We start from the raw sequence: 18,318 nt of genomic DNA, 5'->3' as shown, positions 1-18,318 counted from the left end.
CAATATATATGAGCAGTAAATAAGTGTTGCTTTCATATTCTTATGTAGAAAAATGACGATATGTTTTCACACGTGTGCACTTACATACGTGCAGTCTCACTTTTTTTTTTTTACCATTAATGGTTAGCTACTTATATTGTTCCATTTATTAACATTAAATAACATTACAGGTACTTCAAACAACCATATTAATTTTTTTTACATTAATTTTACTACAGCTACAATCAGGGTCATATTTTCTTCAGTTTTATATGTAGAAGCAATCAGTCACTGGTTTTGTAAGCTTTAACATAAACAATGCCGGCAGCCGTGTCGTCTCCTCATTATTAATAAATTGTATTGTTAATTTTACACACACAAACATTAATTCAATAAAAACAAATTCAGAAACATTAATTAAAATATATATGAACAGTAAATAAGTGTTGCTTTCATATTCTTATGTAAAGTAATGACGATATGTTTTCACGTGTGTGCACTTACATACGCAATCTCTCTTTTTTCTTTACCATTATCGTTAGCTACTTCTATTGTTCCATTTATTAACATTAAATAACATTACTTAAAACAACCATATTAATTTTACTACACCTACAACCATGGTCTTATTTTCTTCAGTTTTATATGTAGAACCAGTCAGTCACTGTCATTTCCTCGTGTGTTTTAATATTCTACATATTATTAATGAATTGTATTGCTCATTTTGCACACAAACATTAATTCAATAAAAAAGACATTCAGTAATAAACAATAATGAATCTTTTGTACATGAGAAATGACGCTGTTTACACGCTTATGCATGTTGGCGGGCCGTTCAAACCCTTCGAAATTCAAGTTTCCGCCGTCAAAATTTTTATTTATTTTTTTTTGTGTTCCAATAAAATACATTGAATTAAAAACTCGCGAAATTTGAGAAGCTACTATACGACATTTACCCCTTCAATATGTCTTCAAAGAGACCATGATGCAGAGAAAGTGGTGCTAGTGCTTCCAAGCATAAGCACAAGTCAATATCTATCCAGGAAAAGGGTGAATTTCCATGGTCCGGCACCGGTCAGGTCACGAGGTTGCCGGACTAGAAAGGTTCAACCTGTATAATGTTTTATTTAAGCAGTATCTTAAAAGCTTTAAAATGGTAAATTGGTCTGTGCTTTGATGTATGAAACTTTTTAGCTTTTTTTGTCATGCTTCCATATATTTCATGGCATATTTTGAATGTTAAGTATAGTACTTCAAATTTCATGAAGTTGCAACCTTCGAGGACTCTATTCTCCTTTGTATAAATTTAAGGCAATAATTCTTTTGTTATAATAATTTTTGCAATGTATAATTGTAATATGAATTTACAAGAAAAACATGCCTCTATCTGAATACTGCATTATATTAATATACAGGTTGCAACCTCGGGACCTGACCGGTGCCGGACCATGGAAATTCACCCTTTTCCTGGATAGATAGTGAATTGTGCTTATGCCTGGAAGCACTAGCACCACTTTCTCTGCGTCATGGTCTCTTTGAAGACATATTGAAGGGTTAAATGTCGTATAGTAGCTTCTCAAATTTCGCGAGTTTTTAATTCTTAACGTATTTTATTGAAACACAAAAAAATAAATAAATAAAAATTTTGACGGCGGAAACTTGAATTTCGACGGGTTTGAACGGCCCGCCAACGTGCATAATCGTGTAAACAGCGTCATTTCTCTTATGTACAAAAGATTCATTATTGTTTATTACTGAATGTCTTTTTTATCGAATTAATGTTTGTGTGCAAAATGAGCAATAAAATTCATTAATAATACGTAGAATATTAAAACACACGAGGAAATGACACAACATTGTTTTCGTTGATTACAAAACCAGTGACTGACTGGTTCTACATATAAAACTGAAGAAAATAAGACCTTGGTTGTAGCTGTAGTAAAATTAATATGGTTGTTTTAAGTAATGTTATTTAATGTTAATAAATGGAACAATAGAAGTAGCTAACGATAATGGTAAGAGATATATGAAAGTGCTGCATATCGACCATTACATAAGAATATGGCACAACACTGTTCATCAATATTTTAATGACTGAAATTGTTTTATTGAATTAATATACGTGTGTGCAAAATTAACAATTTAATAATAATAAATGGGAATATTAGAGGAGGCGGGCGGCTGCGGCATTGTTTATGTTGAAGCTTACGAACCAGTGACTACTGGTTCTACATATAAAACCGGAAGAAAACTAAACACGAGTTTAGCTTGTAAAATTAATGTAAAAAATGAATATGATTGCTGAAGTACCTGTAATGTTATTTAATGTTAATAAATGGAACAATATAGTAACTAACCATTAATGTTAAAAAAAAGTGAGACTGCCAAACATCGAATAAGAAATTTACCATCTACCTCTACATAAGAATATGAAAGCAACATTATTTACTGCTCTATTGAAGGGTTAAATACTCTGTATAGACAAGCGAGAAGGCGACTGCGGGATAAACAAACCTTAATTTCCAGCGGCTTTAAGGGATTAGCCCGCGGATAGGTCGCCACATTGGGGCCTGAGGGCAAAAAATTAACTACTAATAATAATAATAATAATTCAGAAGAAAAAGCTGCGTATCTACCTATTGGACAAACTAAAATCGTTCCGGACCACAGAATGCCGGACTAGAGAGGTACAACCTGTATTATTACAAGCTTTCTTGGATTATACTGATGAGGTTATTTTACTCAAGTTTTATGGTAAGTCCAGCACTGTACACTGATTAAATAATTTAAGAATTACTTTACATTAAATTGTGTGTAAGAATATTTGCTAAATTTTTGGAAACAAAGTAGACCAAGGAGAGCTGAAATGAGAATGGCGAGGTGGTTGTGCAATGTGACACTGAAAGACAGCAGGCCGTGCAGCATGTTAAGGTGGTATCAGGTAACCACAGTTAACCCATGGAAAATTACCATAAAATGAAACCCCAACTTCTATAATAGTTTATAAATGTTAGTTTTTGTTGTTTTTCTATTATGCTCAAGTTGAAGTAAATATATAACTCCACAATCATACATATTTTACTGTACTTGAGCAATTAATCATTTGTGTTGATTAAATTTTGTGGCAGTGTCTCATTAGTAGTTTTTCTGTAGTAATTCATTAAAAATATAAGAAATTTTATTGATATTTTTATAGCCTAAGTACAGCATGTTGTACAGAGCAGGTTATGAAGGTTTGGATTGTTGAAAAGGCTGTCAAAAAAGTGCATGGGGAATGATACAGTAAAAACCCCATAATTTGAAATAATAGGGGCTCTACCCTTTATGAATTATGAGGAACACCTCCTGAGGGAAAACAATGGTGCTTTTCTGTTATCTGCCTTAATCAAAATGTGAATATTTCTAAGTACAGTACCAGATTTAGGGTTATCAGACATAATGGCTCAAACTGGGCAATGATGGAAAAACAAGTGATAAAAGCTCGTGCGGTAGGCCATGGATATGCACTCCATGACTGACCAACACGTGTATACTAGTTTACAGTAAAGCAGGCGGTCGAACTAATGGTGACGTGCGTCATACATGCTGCATTTGTTAATGTGTGTAATCGAAATTATACCAAATATGAAAATTTTAATATATTTCTTAATAAAAAAACATTACAAGTTAAGAGTAATTTCGAATTAGGGGTGTAAAATTATGGCGCTTTACTGTACTGTATTTTAAAGTACTACCCTTCCTCAAAAAATCACAGGTCCCAGTTTTATACAGAAATCATGTAATAATCTCTAAATATGAACATGCTCAAACATTGTGCCCTATACCTTCCATGCATCACCCAGTGCTGAATGCCCATGTGTTTTGTGACATTATTCCCTGCCATGATGTAAATAGTGATTCTGTAATATTACATTACACAATTAAGTTTTCTTGTAAAATTGACACAAAGCCACAGAGGATCTTTGGGTTTAAGTTGGAGTACCATAATGGAAACAACTACAACAGCAGGCCTCCTATTGCATTATTTCTGGTGAGAGACTTCATTCCACTTTCAGGCCATGCAACAGCCGTTTCCACAATATTCAGGAAAATACAGTATGTGACCTGAAGGAAGCTCAGAACAATATGCAAAGCATGGATAAGCCTTTTTTGATCTGGACCAATGTTATCTCTTTAATGATTCTTACATCATAGTTTAATTACAAAATTTTTACACCATTAAAAACAAAAGTTCTGTATATAATAAGAAAAATTTGTTTGAAAGTACTGTATGCCATAATATACAAATAGAAAGTATAAAAACAAAGCACGCTACTTTAGATGTTAACTCCTTCCTTTGAAACCCAGGAAAATTAACTAATTCCAATATTAGAAATTAATTTTATTGGAATTAGTTAATTTTACCCCCACACCACCCCGTTAAGTACTGTACTGCGGTGTCCCTCAGGACTCTTTTTGTTTAAAACTCGGTTAAAACACGACAACCCTCTTCAAGGAAAGATGTTTAATAATACGGGCATAAGCCCTCTGGTGCTCCTGGCCTTGGTCGGAAATCTCGACCCCTCACGGTCTTTCCATGCAGGAATGGTTTTTCCATTTTAGTAAATAATGGCTAGGGCGATCCAAACCCAAATTGCACCCTAAGAGATGCATCTGCCAGCCAATAAGGCTAGTAGGAGGAACTTGGTGGTTGATAAACCAGGTCCACTGTTCAGGGTTTATGCTTACAGGAAGGGGGTGCTCTTAGTGTGAAATATGGCCAAGCGGGAGGGGTTGGGCCTGCACACGAGCACTTGGTGATGCAATCTGCTTCAAAAACCATGAGGGAGATGTCTCCATAACTTAGTGTGTGGTTGTTAAAAATGAAGTGTATGTAGCACTTGATGGATTCTTGTGCAACTCGGAGAATTGGTTTATACTTGAGACCTTAACTATGACAGCTTTAGCTAATCTAAAAACCTCCCAGAGTGCCCTTAACTCTTGTGAAGGGGTCAGAGAAGCCCCAGCTACCACTAAAGACTCAATGTCGAACATTTCCAAAGCAACACAATGAAAACTACTCTCAGCCAGTAGTAATGCAAGGTCAACATGGTATTACCACCACCTTAGCTCTGCAGAAACCAGCCACTAACAGCACACTGGCTCAAATCAACATTAAATCCCGCAAAATATGAATTTTCTAAAATTGTAGCTTCTTCCCTAAAGTATCATATAGCAGACAGCCTTTTAATAAAGAACAGCAGGGGAGACCATAGCAGGTGTAACTAATGTCAGTTGAGAACAATCTTAGAATTATTGATGGCTCATTAAAAATGTGAGGTACGGATTAGGTAGCTCTTCAAAATTTACCACCTCCCTTAGTTTCAAATCTCATTTTGAGGGTGTGGGAGAGGCAATATTAGCCCTCGCCTGTCAAATGAGGGCATGGGAAGATGGCTGTAATATGTTAGCTGGCCCTTTTTTTTTTTTTTTAAACAAAGGGCCAGAACCTTGCCAAATTCTATTGACCATGAAAATAAGGTGCATATCTCTAGATGATGACAGTAAACTATGTCATATCAATTCAATAAAATTGTGACTAGTTGCATCATATTGGGGGGGGGGGAGGTGTCACTCTGGCAGGAGGAGAGACCCCTTTGCTGAATTGTATGAATGAAAAACAAAATTAGAGGATATTTTTATTTTTCAAGATTTTTATACACCATAACTGTACATAGGAGAATACTAAAACCTGCAACTTCAGGTGCCTAAGAAAACTGAAGTTACAAGAATCAAAAATACTCCATAGGTCTGGAAAAAGAACATTGCTATTGATACTTCAAAGCATATTTACTTATAGCTAATTATTGTCTGTTCACATTGCAGTAATATTTGAACTTAATTATTGTCCTAAATGTCACAACAGTACATGAACTTTATAAGATGGAAAATGCTCCCCAGTAACTATCAAGTCCCTTTGGTAATAGTTTCATGAAATAAGTATTTAAGACATTTTTGTCTAACCTCACATAATACCGTAAAATTTTTAGTTTCTAGACATCGATAGTATACTGTACTTTCAAATATATTTACTCGGAGAACTTGGGAACTGGTGCCCTGTAGGTTGCATAATCCCGAACTGGCGAGTAGAACTGAAAATAAAATAAAACATTAGTTTCATTACCAAAAACTGAACAAGGACTTTTCTAGACCCTGCTCCCAGTTAACTCAATTATAATCACACTTCAACAAACAAATTTATCCTCTTCCAGATTTTACATGTATTCACATAAACTTAATTAAAAAAAAATGTATAATTTACATATAAAATGCACTAGCCTAACAAAGGAAAAGTTGTTAAGTGGCTGTCAAAGTATAATACAATCATTCAACACAAGGAAAAATGTCCTTCATGCATGTTTTACAATGTGAGGGCTGATTTCTAAAGAGATGGAGGTTATACTTATTCCCCAATTGGTGAAATAAATGTGCATCTAAATTACTAGAGCTATACAGTATAATGATACTGCTCCATGCATTCTCATATCTTCAATCTCAAAAATAAAATTAGCTCAGAGGAGTAATGTCCCAAATTTAGAATCCCTTATATTAAATGTGATGTATATGGTCTAATACACATGTTTTACACACTTTGTACTGCTTCTCAGCATATTCCTGCTGGGGTTCTGGGTTGGTGACGCGGTTCCATGTTACATCTGGGTTTCTGGTAGCTAAGCGGAGTGTATAGAAGGCAGCACCCACTACACCAGCACCCACACATACATACAGTGGGATCAACTGTAAATCAGAGATAATTACTCTTCATTTTCTAACAAGATATCGAGTGGAATCTTAAACAGAAAGTTTTGAATGTACACCTTATGGGATTAATGTAAAAATGAGTGAATTCGCCTAAAATTCGTTTGAATACGTGGACAAATAAATTAATCTGCTGGTAATAAAGTAGAAGGCTTAATAACTTGACAACAGATACAAAACAAACAAGACCGTCCTTTGGTCCTTCACACAGGCACTTGACCAACTGTTTTATAGTCTGGTATCAGGCAGTCATTATATACTATGAGTGAGGGCTCTTAGGACCTCAAGTAGCCATGTGACCAGGGCAGCCTCACACCTTTTTATTCAGGAATACGTCCATTGAAATCTCCCGGACTTTGTTTTGGCTTGTATAGTAGAATGGGGTAGATGGGATGCAGCAGCCCTGGCAGGGTTCAACGAATTACCCAAAAATACCCAAATGTACCCAAAAGTATATTAAATCGGAGTAAAATCTTAACGAATATCTGTTATACATACACAAAACATGTCTAATAATATTTTTAGTGTAATTTTGTAAAAATAATTTGTAAGATGAAATAAACTGAAAAACTTTCAGTACTGGCGAACGCTAAATTCCAAAGAGTTCGTGAACAAGGGAGATAACTCAGATCCATCGTGATGCACTTCGCTAACCTAACCAAACCTAACCTAACGAAAAGTAAATTCTACGGCTATGTTAAATACGCCAAAGTAACAGAAACATCGGTAATTATATCTCCATTTTGGATAGGCGACTCTTTGAAATTTAGCGTTTTTCGCTGTTTATTATTTCATTATTTTGACATTTCAATGAAAACATTATTAATCAGGTTTTATTGATGTAAAACATATATTCGTTAAGATTTTACCCTGATTTAATATACTTTTGGGTATATTTGGGTAATTCGTTGGACCAGCCCTGGCACCCTTGTCCACCTTTTCAACACCCAATACACTATAGTGTATACCCAAAACATTACGTTCTTTTTACAATATAGGAACAAAACACGGGCAGTGCTCAACTACACTTCCTCCACTTTTTCAAAACTTACTGTATTATAAAATTATTTTTTTTAATATTTGAAAACTCCTACAAAGCTAGTTAACAATGTTCTCTGAAATAAGTGTCTGCAAAGTGGTTATGATGCAAAAGAAAAAAAGTAAAGTAAAGAACAGGAAACCACATAAAGCGTCTTCCTAACAATACATATCTATACAAGAAAACAATTACCTCAAGAATAAGCCAAATAGTGTTCGACCGTTCTTTACAGATTGATACTGCATCACCGTCTAGGTACAGTAGTCTGCATCCGTGAGCATTTAAGACTAATACCATATATAACTCTCAATAGTGTCTGAAATCTACATCCATACTTACAGCAGGATGCCTTTTCAAACTAGCAGCTGTAATTCCCTGCATTTTGATACTTTCACTAGCAGTTGTTAGACTCCCAACAGCCGGATGAACAATATGGCGAGTATCTGGCTCACAGCTGATCACTAGAAGGCCAATATAATAGAAAGTATAGTACGCATTATCAACGAATGTGGACATGAATATTACAATCCATACATATTTAATGATAAAAGTAATTTTCTAAATCGTTTTATCAAGATTAATTTATATTTTTCATTGGCAACATTTTTAATTGGGTTAAAAATTATGTTTAAAGAGAGAACACTGTACATAAAGAATGTATTAGAAAATAAAAGCCTTATTTTCCTATATACATATTCCTATATCTAATGATATATCAAAGGATTTATGCTAAAAGTTACCTAAAATGTATGTTTGTATTTGTAGTGGACTAGTGGATGACTCTCGCCAGGCGGCTCGTCATGGCATTCATCTCAGATTGGACGCAACTCGGAAATGATGTATTTTACAGGTATAATATATATAGTCTTGTAGTGTGGAATACTTCCTGAACGAGCCTGTATTTTTATGTAGTTATTTAAAAATAAACAACATAATTACCGTAAATTTGGGATATAAGTTAAAGGGTTAGGCTGCTAGGCTAATGAAGAACCGCCCCCCTTGTTAACTTCGGACCAGTAAGATCGACCCATAGCATGTTGGTCCAAACTTGCCAGTAGTTTTCTTGTTTTCAGGTTCGGTTTGGGTAGGTTAGGTTTGGTTAGATTAGATTTGGTTTGGTTAGGTATGGTATGGTTTGGTTTGGTTTGGTTTGGTTTGGTTTGGTTAGGTATGGTATGGTTTGGTTAGGTTTAGTTAGGTATGGTTTGGTTAGGTATGGTATGGTTTGGTTTGGTTAGGTATGGTATGGTTTGGTTAGGTTTAGTTAGGTATGGTTTGGTTAGGTTAAGTTTTCTTAGGTTAAGTTTGTTAATGTTAGGTTTGGTTAGTGTTATGTTCCTTTCTGTTCATAAACTATTATACTAATTTTCTTTGCGTGTATGGTATCATAAATAATCACTTCACAATATATGGTCCAAACTTACTGAAGTTGGGCAAGGTAAGTTCGGTCCTTCTCACAATGGGTCAAATATACTGTAAATCCTTGATAAAATTGTCCATGAGTAATATTTTCCCTGTATTCATTGTACAATAATTAAATTTTATAGTCGTTATTAATGCTGGAGTACGGTATCAGTACTGTAATACGGGTATAGTACTCTAGAATTAGAACAAGTGTACCAGCAACTTTAAAAAGTTTGTGTATCATGATAACTTCATTTTGGCAATCGTGAAAAAGAATATTCTGCTTATATATATACCATCTAAATTTGTACATGAAATATGATTTGGTTTACAGTACAAGAATATTTGACTTTAGATTTACTGCTCTAATGGACAGTCCAGTATTTACCTTTTTCTGCGTATTAAGAATTGTGGTGAATGTTGCAGGAAGTATGAACTTTATACCATGGAGTGGGGCGGAGGCATCAACCTGGGCGACTTCATGGTTGCTGCAGCACAGTATGGGGGTCCCTTGGCTCTGACTCGTGATGAAACTAAATTCACCAAGACTCAACATGCAGGCAAACCTCTGATATTTATCTTCAGCTCCTCTGGAAGGAAAATTTCTTCATTTAAAGTAATTGAAATACAGGTTGTACCTCTCTAGTCCGGTATTCTGTGGTCCGGAAACTCCCGTGGTCCGGAACGATTTTAGTTTGTCCAATAGGTAGATAGGCAGCTTTTTTTTTTTTTTTTTTACTTATCTGAATTATTATTATTATTACAGGAGTATTAAATTTTTGCCCCTCAGGCCCCAATGTGGGTCAGTGACCTATCCCGGGTGGGCTAATCCCCTTAAAAAAAAAAACAAAGCCGCGGGAAATTAAGGTTTGTTTACATCCGGCAGTTCGGCTGCTCTCTCTCTCTCTCTGCTTGTCTATACAGAGTACAACATTTAACCCTTCAATATATATGAGCAGTAAATAAGTGTTGCTTTCATATTCTTATGTAGAGTAATGACGATATATTTTCACATGTGCGCACTTACATACGAGCAGTCTCACTTTTTTTTTTACCATTAATGGTTAGCTACTTATATTGTTCCATTTATTAACATTAAATAACATTACAGGTACTTCAAGCAACCATATTCATATTTTACATTAATTTTACTACAGCTAAACTCAGGGTCTTATTTTCTTCAGTTTTATATGTAGAACCAGTCAGTCACTGGTTTTGTAATCAACGAAAACAATGCTGTGTCATTTCCTCATGTGTTTTAAACGTATTATTAATGAATTGTATTGCTCATTTTGCACACAAACATTAATTCAATAAAAAGACATTCAGTAATAAACAATAATGAATTTTGTACATAAGAGAAATGACGCTGTTTACACGATTATGCACGTCGTCTGCACGTTGGCGGGCCGTTCAAACCCGTCGAAATTCAAGTTTCCGCCGTCAAAATTTTTATTTATTTATTTTTTTGTGTGTTCCAATAAAATACGTTAAGAATTAAAAACTCGCGAAATTTGAGAAGCTACTATACGACATTTAACCCTTCAATATGTCTTAAAAGAGACCATGACGCAGAGAAAGTGGTGCTAGTGCTTCCAGGCATAAGCACAAGTCACTATCTATCCAGGAAAAGGGTGAATTTCCATGGTCCGGCACCGGTCAGGTCCCGAGGTTGCCGGACTAGAGAGGTACAACCTGTACTACTACAATCTTTTTAAGCTTCATATATGACACTGTAGTAATGTTAAAGCTGACTCATAAAAGATTTTTTTTAAGATTTCACTTGACCTCTGGCCAAAAAACTCGAAAACTTTTTTATTCACATGCACTCAACAATTCATTGCATCAATCACCAGCATACAAATTGGCTGTTCCCTTAACTATAGTATGTTAATTTTTTTACATTTTTAGCTTGATCATTGCTTTTGCTGCTTATTTTCAGGCAATGGGGAATGATAGCCCTGATATGTTAATTATCTGCTTATGCTGCAATTATTTCTTCTTTATCTCAAAGTGCATCGCAAATCAACATGCTATATCTAGGGGATACTGTACGATATATGTTAGGGGACATGATGTTAAAGTCAAGTCTTAACCTTAACCCTCACATGAGGGTCCTAAAGGCATGTAGAAAATAATTAGACTAATGTTCACTAATTATTGTCAGCCTTATATTTTGTGAATTTTATTCAGTGTTCATATGTGTGCATTTGTATTTATTTACAGTTGACTTCTTCTTTTGGGATTGATATTAACAGTAGCATTTTGGTTTTCGAAATAGTGGACTAGTGGATTCCTACTATCACTGGGCTGGTCACGGAGTGAAGACCTTGTATGTGTGCAAGAGGATGGTGCAGTATCCATCTATGATATGTTTGGCACCTATCAACATACCTTCAACATGGGACAAGTAAGACTGCTTAAAATTTTTCTTTTACTCTATGATATTAAATATTAATAATGCACATAATTATTGTGCTGTTATAAAGATGAATAATTTAATACTCCATCTACTGTGTTTCCAACTGTGTACTGTACATATTCTGTATGTACTGTGCTTTCGTAAAATGATTACTGGTACCATCTCCTAAATACAGTAAATCCATTCCAGTCAATGAGGTTACATTTCCACTGACCATGTGGAATATAAATATGTATTTCAAATCATTTGTGATGATGATAGAACTGGCGTTAGTGTCCATAATCCCAGTACAGTACTGTATTACCATAATGCTCACTTAACATCTCCAAGACAACACTTGATAACCAAATCTTGAAGAAGTAAAACAGTGAGTTATAACTGTTTACTTTTTTGTACTGAATTCTTCTATAAACTAACTTTGACTGAGTACCATATTTACAAAATTTTCTCTTGTTCCTGAATTCAATCATGACACTAAAATACATGTACAGTAAAAATAGGAACATCAAACCTGGTGTTGTAGGTCCTTGATGGCCAGACAACTTGGTGCACCCTCATTCACCTCATTGCTAGTCATTACTGTTCTTCATAGTTGGTATGGCAGCAGTGGTTTTCCCACATCCTCTTTCTAGCTTATAGATAAAAAGACTAAAATAAGAAATCCCATTTTTGAGTAAAGGCAAGAAATTGGTGATCTGGTTCCCTGCCTTCATCCATAAGTAGGGCTGTAAATTGGCAGGAACTGAGGGTTCTTTAATATAAACTTATTAAGGACAAAGGGGGTTCAAAGCACATGCAACTAGAACTAGATCTTTGGTATGAACCCAGTGACCTGAAAATTTACTGGCCTTTCAGACAACTACCACATCAAATGGAATTGAAACTTTGACCTAAGTTTGGCTTTGGGAGAAAGTTTCTTTGTAGCTAAAGTTTTATCCTTACAGATAGAAGCTCCAGCAGCTTGATGTCTCAAACCCTACAGAAAAGGGATACTCAGTCAGAGGAACTTTTCAGGCATGGATCTCTCAGGTCACTTACTTCTTCTTACAGTCATAAAATAGATTTGATTCTTCAATTTTTAATGTTTCTTAGTTAACTAATATTAATTCATGGTGTCCACAGGAAGTAAAGGATACCCATATCCAGAGTGCTCAGATCTTCACTAGCCACAGAGAAACAGGAGTAGCCATCTTAAGTAAATCTAATCGCATATTCATGGTCAGCAATATATACGAACCAAAGACCAGAAAGTACCCAGATATTCCTGGTAAGTGAATGGGTGCTTGTTTTTTTCTACCAAGTATTAAGTATGTTGTGGATATTCTTTTAATTTTATAGTGAAGGTTATAATTATTAGTTATAGTTGTTCGACCATAATTGTTAATTTATTTCTAGAATGATTTGGAGAAAGCTTTATGTACTTTACATATGTTTACACATGTTTTGATCGTGGCTCTTTCCGTAAAATGAGAGAGTTGACCTTGAATGTTCCAGGGGTGACACATCTTCCCACACTTTACTTTGTTGGTTTCCTCTCATTCCTTATCTTTAGTCTCAACACTTCATCCAACTTTCATTAGTGTTTTGTGCACTCATTATGTCATCCTGCCTTCCTTACTTTTTGTATGTGTATAAGTTAAGAGAACTCATGGTTTGATAATGTCTCTCTTTTGCATATTTGTGAAATGGGCAAAAATGTTGCATTTAGCTCAACTTCAGAAATGCTGTGGATATTTTTTGCATATTTCTCTAAACACTGTCCTGTATATATAATTTTATGATACTTTGTCAACTACTTTTTGTGTTATCTATAGTCATCAAGGCTCATTGTTCCACAGTTTGTCCTGTATCTTTCCCCTTAATATCTAGGCTTCGGTTCACGTCATATGATGCGTGCGTACAGGGCTTCAGTTCATATCATTTGATGTTTATAATTTCATGGTACTGTTTGAATTGCTACATGGGCTTGGCTAGGTGTTGTCAAGTAGGTATTTATCTTTCACTCACTTACATATGCAAACCTCTCAGTCTCCCTTCTCAGTAGCTTCTCAGCTTTTGTGAGGTAGGGATCTCGCTCTTAGACTTCATGGGCCTCACCACTGGTTTCTACCCCCAAACCCCCAAATACAAACGTAGTAGAGGACTCTTGATGACCGAAACATTGGTCTGTCAGAAGCCTTGGTTTTTTAAGTTTCCTGTGTACATTTTATTGGTTTACTTGGTTCCCAGATATGTTTAGCCTGACCTGTATAGACTGTATACTGTACATTTCTTCTTTGGGGATGCTGTCATATACTGTATTGTCTTTGCTGGACATAGAAGTCATCTACTAATTGGTGCTGTGCAATGCAAAGGCTTGACTTGGAGGAATCCACAATGACTCCAGATCTAGTCAGTGAGAATGTTGTTCTGACCTATAATAACTAGGATCAATTCTGACTTTGATAGGTTCCATCTGTTAACTCCTGGAGCTTTTGTAGCACATCCTTCTCTCTGTTCTAAATTTGGATTACACTGAGCCTCCGAGCAGAGGACATTAAGCCAGAAATAAGAACTTGTCCTGAAATCCTATTTTTTCTTGTGGACCCAGTACAGTATCTAGATCAAAATCACCCCTTTCTCTCTTGGTGAGTTTCTTTATTGGAAGGAAGATGTGAAAATTGTTGTAAGTGTTTAGCTTTCAAAGCAACCACAAAGCCAGGGTTAGAACTTCTTTCAGAATCCTGGTTTCACTGAGTGATTTCATATTTCATTCTTTGTTTATTCACCCATTCAGGTGGTGTAGTGGAGTGCTGGTGTGTTGTCAGGGAAGAACGCCACACAAATGTTTTAGTTAGCCAGGGTCGTGACCTTCTCCTCCTGAACCACATAGAACAACGTCCTCAGCCTTTGGTAAGCTACAATTATTTTTCACATGTTGGTGTTTGGAAACTTAAGTTGTATATTGTCTCCAGGGTTGGATGATATGTACTTTTAAACTAATATGACTCCAAGAGTTCAAGAGAATGGCAGCATACTTTGATGGAGTTCACAAGGGAAAAATGGTGAAAAGAGCAAGTGCCTGTGTCTTGTTACTATAAATGGAGAAAACTGGAGGTTGTGAATTAATTAAAGAATTTGGGAGCATTCATCATCAATGAGGAAAATGGAAAAGCTGTAGTCAACAATAGAGTAATACAAGGAAGAAGAAAAGATGGGGCCAAGAGAAGACTGATTAATGAAATGAGTCTGCCTAAAGAGTGCACAAGGGAAACCCATGAAGGAGTTTGTGTTCAAGCTCTTTTAGATACAGTAGATGTAAAATTCTGGTATTTCAGAGTAGTTACAGACTGAGAATGATTGCATTGAAGATGGTTATATTGAGAAGCATAATGACAATTTGAAGTATTAATAGAGAAAGAAATTAAGGTATGAGAAGAGTGTGTGTAGTCAGAATGTCACAGGAGAGTTGAAAGGATGAGAGCACACTAAGTTGGTGTAGAAGGTATGACAGCATGCCTGAAGTCAGAGGAGTGAGCTAAAAAGCAGTAAAAGAGACGGATGGACAATACTGTACAGTTATAAGTAAATTAGTGAGGTCTACAGGGTCACGTAAATGGCCAGTGATTATAAACTGTGTAATTGTTTCATTTGTAAGAGTGATAACATGAGTGAATCTGAGCTAATGTGAAACCTTGTAAATTGTTGTGGATGTTAATGTCTCACTTTGTATGCTGGATATGCTTGTTGAGGATATGACAAAGTGTATATTGTTTTAACCCCTTACTGTTGCCTTCCACTCTTACCTTCTCCAGCATGACTCATTATTTTGCCCCTTATTTGAGTTTTTTTCCCCTTGATCCACCTCACACAGGAGAGAAAAGAAACAATAGTAGTAAATAGATATAATTGGATTCTTACCAACTAAGATATTTCTTCTTCTTAATTGTAGTATCCAGAATGGAATGAGGCAGGTGGATGTATTGTGGAAATGGCTGTCTCTACAAATTCTCGTCACATAGCCCTTCTCTCTGATACTGGCAAGTTGTGGATTGGCTCTTCAGATATCCGGATTAAATACTGCGAGTATGATGCCAAGAGTCAGGTCAAGCCAAAACAGCTTGCTTGGTGAGTATATTTATATTTGATCTAATAATTATTTACCTGTACCTGTCTGACCTTGATTGCTATTGCATCCCAACAGGATAAACCCAAAAAATTTTACACATTAATATAAAAAAAATTACATGTTTTTCTGGGTATTTTGTATACGTATTTTTTTCTTTTTTTGTGTGTGTAAGAAATGGGGATCCCTGCCATTAGGGAATATGACAACAGCACTAATAATATTAAAAGGTGAAAATAGAAGGGGTAAGTATACAAATACCCTCAGTAAAGAAGGGACTGTGATGCCATGTGGTGTAAAGGTCAGCATCCTCGCCTCGCAAGTGAGTTGACCCGAGTTCGATCCTCGGGCAGGGCGAAACTATGGGCAAGTTTCTTTACGCCATTTGCCTCTGTCTACCCAACAATAATTGGAAACCTGGATGTTAATCGACTTGCGGATTGTATTCTGGGGTAATGGTTAACTAGTACAGTTGGCGAGTTGTCCTGTCTTTTCGGACTATTCCTTGACACTGGGTCATGCAGCTCGTTAACTTAGGGTGTGGTTGTTGTGTGGGCGACAGCTTCTACACCAAACAAACTCACGCCTAGGTGGCCCTTGGGCCGGTCATCCTCGATTTCGAGGGGCTTCCATTATTATTATTAATACAGTAAAGTCTTGAATTTACTGTCCTTTTTCAATTCTTGATATTTCTAATGGGACCTTCTCTGGTATGTAACTTTGATACATAGGATACAAATTGGTGGAAAACTAAGGACAAAATGGAAAGTAAAATCATGTATGAAACCTGAAAACACAATAAAGGAGTAGTTTTGGTTATGTTAAGTTTAATTGGTTTGTGTTTTCTGCTTAGTAAATGGTGTTTAATCTTCTTTTCTCTTTGTTCTACCAGTGAGATATCATTCCGTACATGAAAAGAAACATATCAGTGAAGATCCCAGCATGAAATATCAATAAAAGGGAAACGTTCAGCTGAATGTTTCCTCCCTGCTGTTTAGGTTAGGTCAGGCACGAGATCAGGATGGGTGTAATTTGCAAATGTCATTAGATTATTTTACTCATTTGCTTTGTTCGACCCTTCATGAGACAAGACACATAGTATTACTGTCCCAAGTGTGATGGGAGCCTCTGTTTCCAAGTACTTCCAAGACTACCACACAATGAAAATGTACTAATCTGATTACCCATTATGTACTACATATGGCTACTGTAGTTATGGATATATTATTACATAGTATGTGTTTTGGCTTAATCAGAAGTGAGTACAGAGCTATAACCATCAAATATATACACAGGATATGTATGTACAGTACTGTATATACAGGCAGCCCCTGGGTTACGTACTAGTTCCATTCCTACAGACATTCTTAAGCCAAACCACATACCCTATGTGCATACTGTACTTACAGAACAATGTCTAAAATCCCACTGTATCATAGCCTAAGTCCTTTTATATATATATATATATATATATATATATATATATATATATATATATATATATATATATATATATATATATATATATATATATATATATATATATATATATATATATATATATATATATGCAGTATTACCCCGCTTTACGCAGTTTCACTTAACGCGATTTCTCATATACGTGGTGCCTCGCCAGAACCGAACTTTCATTTAACTCGGTTCATCTACTCATATACGCGGTGAAGTATAATTTTTTATTTTTTTTATTTAGCTCATAAAATTCATACAAATTACCCGGCCAGAATATAATTTACATTGCTGGAATTCTTACAATATGATGATCATTTTGAATATAAACATCATAGATTTTGCATTAGACATACAAATTTTAGATATAATGTTTACTCTGAGTAAATATGTTATTTTTTGTGCAAAATATATGACATTTGTATTCAAAATATTCCTGTCTTACAAGGAATCCAGCAATATCAATTATATTATCCTAACTTTAGTTTGAGGTATTATTTATTAAAATCTAGTGGTTTTCCACCCAAAATTTCTCAGAGGGAAGAGCCAGCAGTGTAGTGTGAGAAGAGGGGGAGGGAGTTGAGTCCATTATTTGAATGGACATTAACTTGGCGACTGTATTTCTCTATTTCTCTTAAGTATTAATTGTGTGCATGTACCATCATAAAATTAAGATGTTATTTTTACTAGAACATAGGTATTGTGTCCGAAAAGTGGAGTTTGGGAATTAGGGCCGGTCTATTGGAATTAATCCCATATGTTCTGTTGTTCCATTTACGCAGATTTCACTTAGCAGCGGTACCTGTGGGTTCAATTGACCCAGCGTAAATTGGGTAATACTGCAATATATATATATATATATATATATATATATATATATATATATATATATATATATATATATATATATATATATATATATATATATATATATATATATATATATATATATATATATATATATATATATATATATTATATATATATATATATATATTATATATATATATATATATATATATATATATATATATATATATATACATATATATAAAATATATATATATATATATATAATATATATATAATATATAATATAATGCA

At 35.0% G+C, this 18,318-nt stretch overlaps 2 protein-coding genes across 3 annotated transcripts; one reads left to right on the top strand and one right to left on the bottom strand.

Moving 5' to 3' along the window:
• Positions 1-5,644: 5,644 nt before the first annotated feature.
• Positions 5,645-8,371, bottom strand: LOC121856715 (cytochrome c oxidase subunit NDUFA4-like). Its single transcript, XM_042352404.1, has 3 exons — positions 8,156-8,371; positions 6,610-6,756; positions 5,645-6,110 (listed from the first exon to the last, which is right to left on the bottom strand). Exons 1-3 carry the CDS (start codon positions 8,330-8,332, stop codon positions 6,048-6,050), a joined length of 387 nt encoding a protein of 128 aa, XP_042208338.1. The 5' UTR covers positions 8,333-8,371; the 3' UTR covers positions 5,645-6,047.
• Positions 8,372-8,572: 201 nt separating this feature from the next.
• Positions 8,573-15,778, top strand: LOC121856714 (vacuolar protein sorting-associated protein 16 homolog). Of its 2 annotated transcripts, none has more exons than XM_042352402.1 (6): positions 8,573-8,666; positions 9,647-9,836; positions 11,502-11,630; positions 12,765-12,909; positions 14,419-14,534; positions 15,574-15,778. In XM_042352402.1, the coding sequence occupies exons 1-6, from the start codon at positions 8,593-8,595 to the stop codon at positions 15,751-15,753; spliced, it is 834 nt and encodes a 277-aa protein (XP_042208336.1). In that variant the 5' UTR covers positions 8,573-8,592; the 3' UTR covers positions 15,754-15,778. The 2 variants fall into 2 exon arrangements, with proteins under 2 accessions (XP_042208336.1, XP_042208337.1); XM_042352403.1 differs by lacking the exon at positions 8,573-8,666 and adding an exon at positions 9,098-9,254.
• The last annotated feature ends 2,540 nt before the right edge of the window (positions 15,779-18,318 follow it).

Source organism: Homarus americanus, unplaced genomic scaffold (assembly GCF_018991925.1).
Source record: "Homarus americanus isolate GMGI-L3 unplaced genomic scaffold, GMGI_Hamer_2.0 scaffold1660, whole genome shotgun sequence".
In the NCBI taxonomy this organism is placed as follows: domain Eukaryota; kingdom Metazoa; phylum Arthropoda; class Malacostraca; order Decapoda; family Nephropidae; genus Homarus; species Homarus americanus.
The sequence above is the reverse complement of the archived record's forward strand: the minus strand, read 5'-3'. Positions and strand labels throughout refer to the sequence as shown.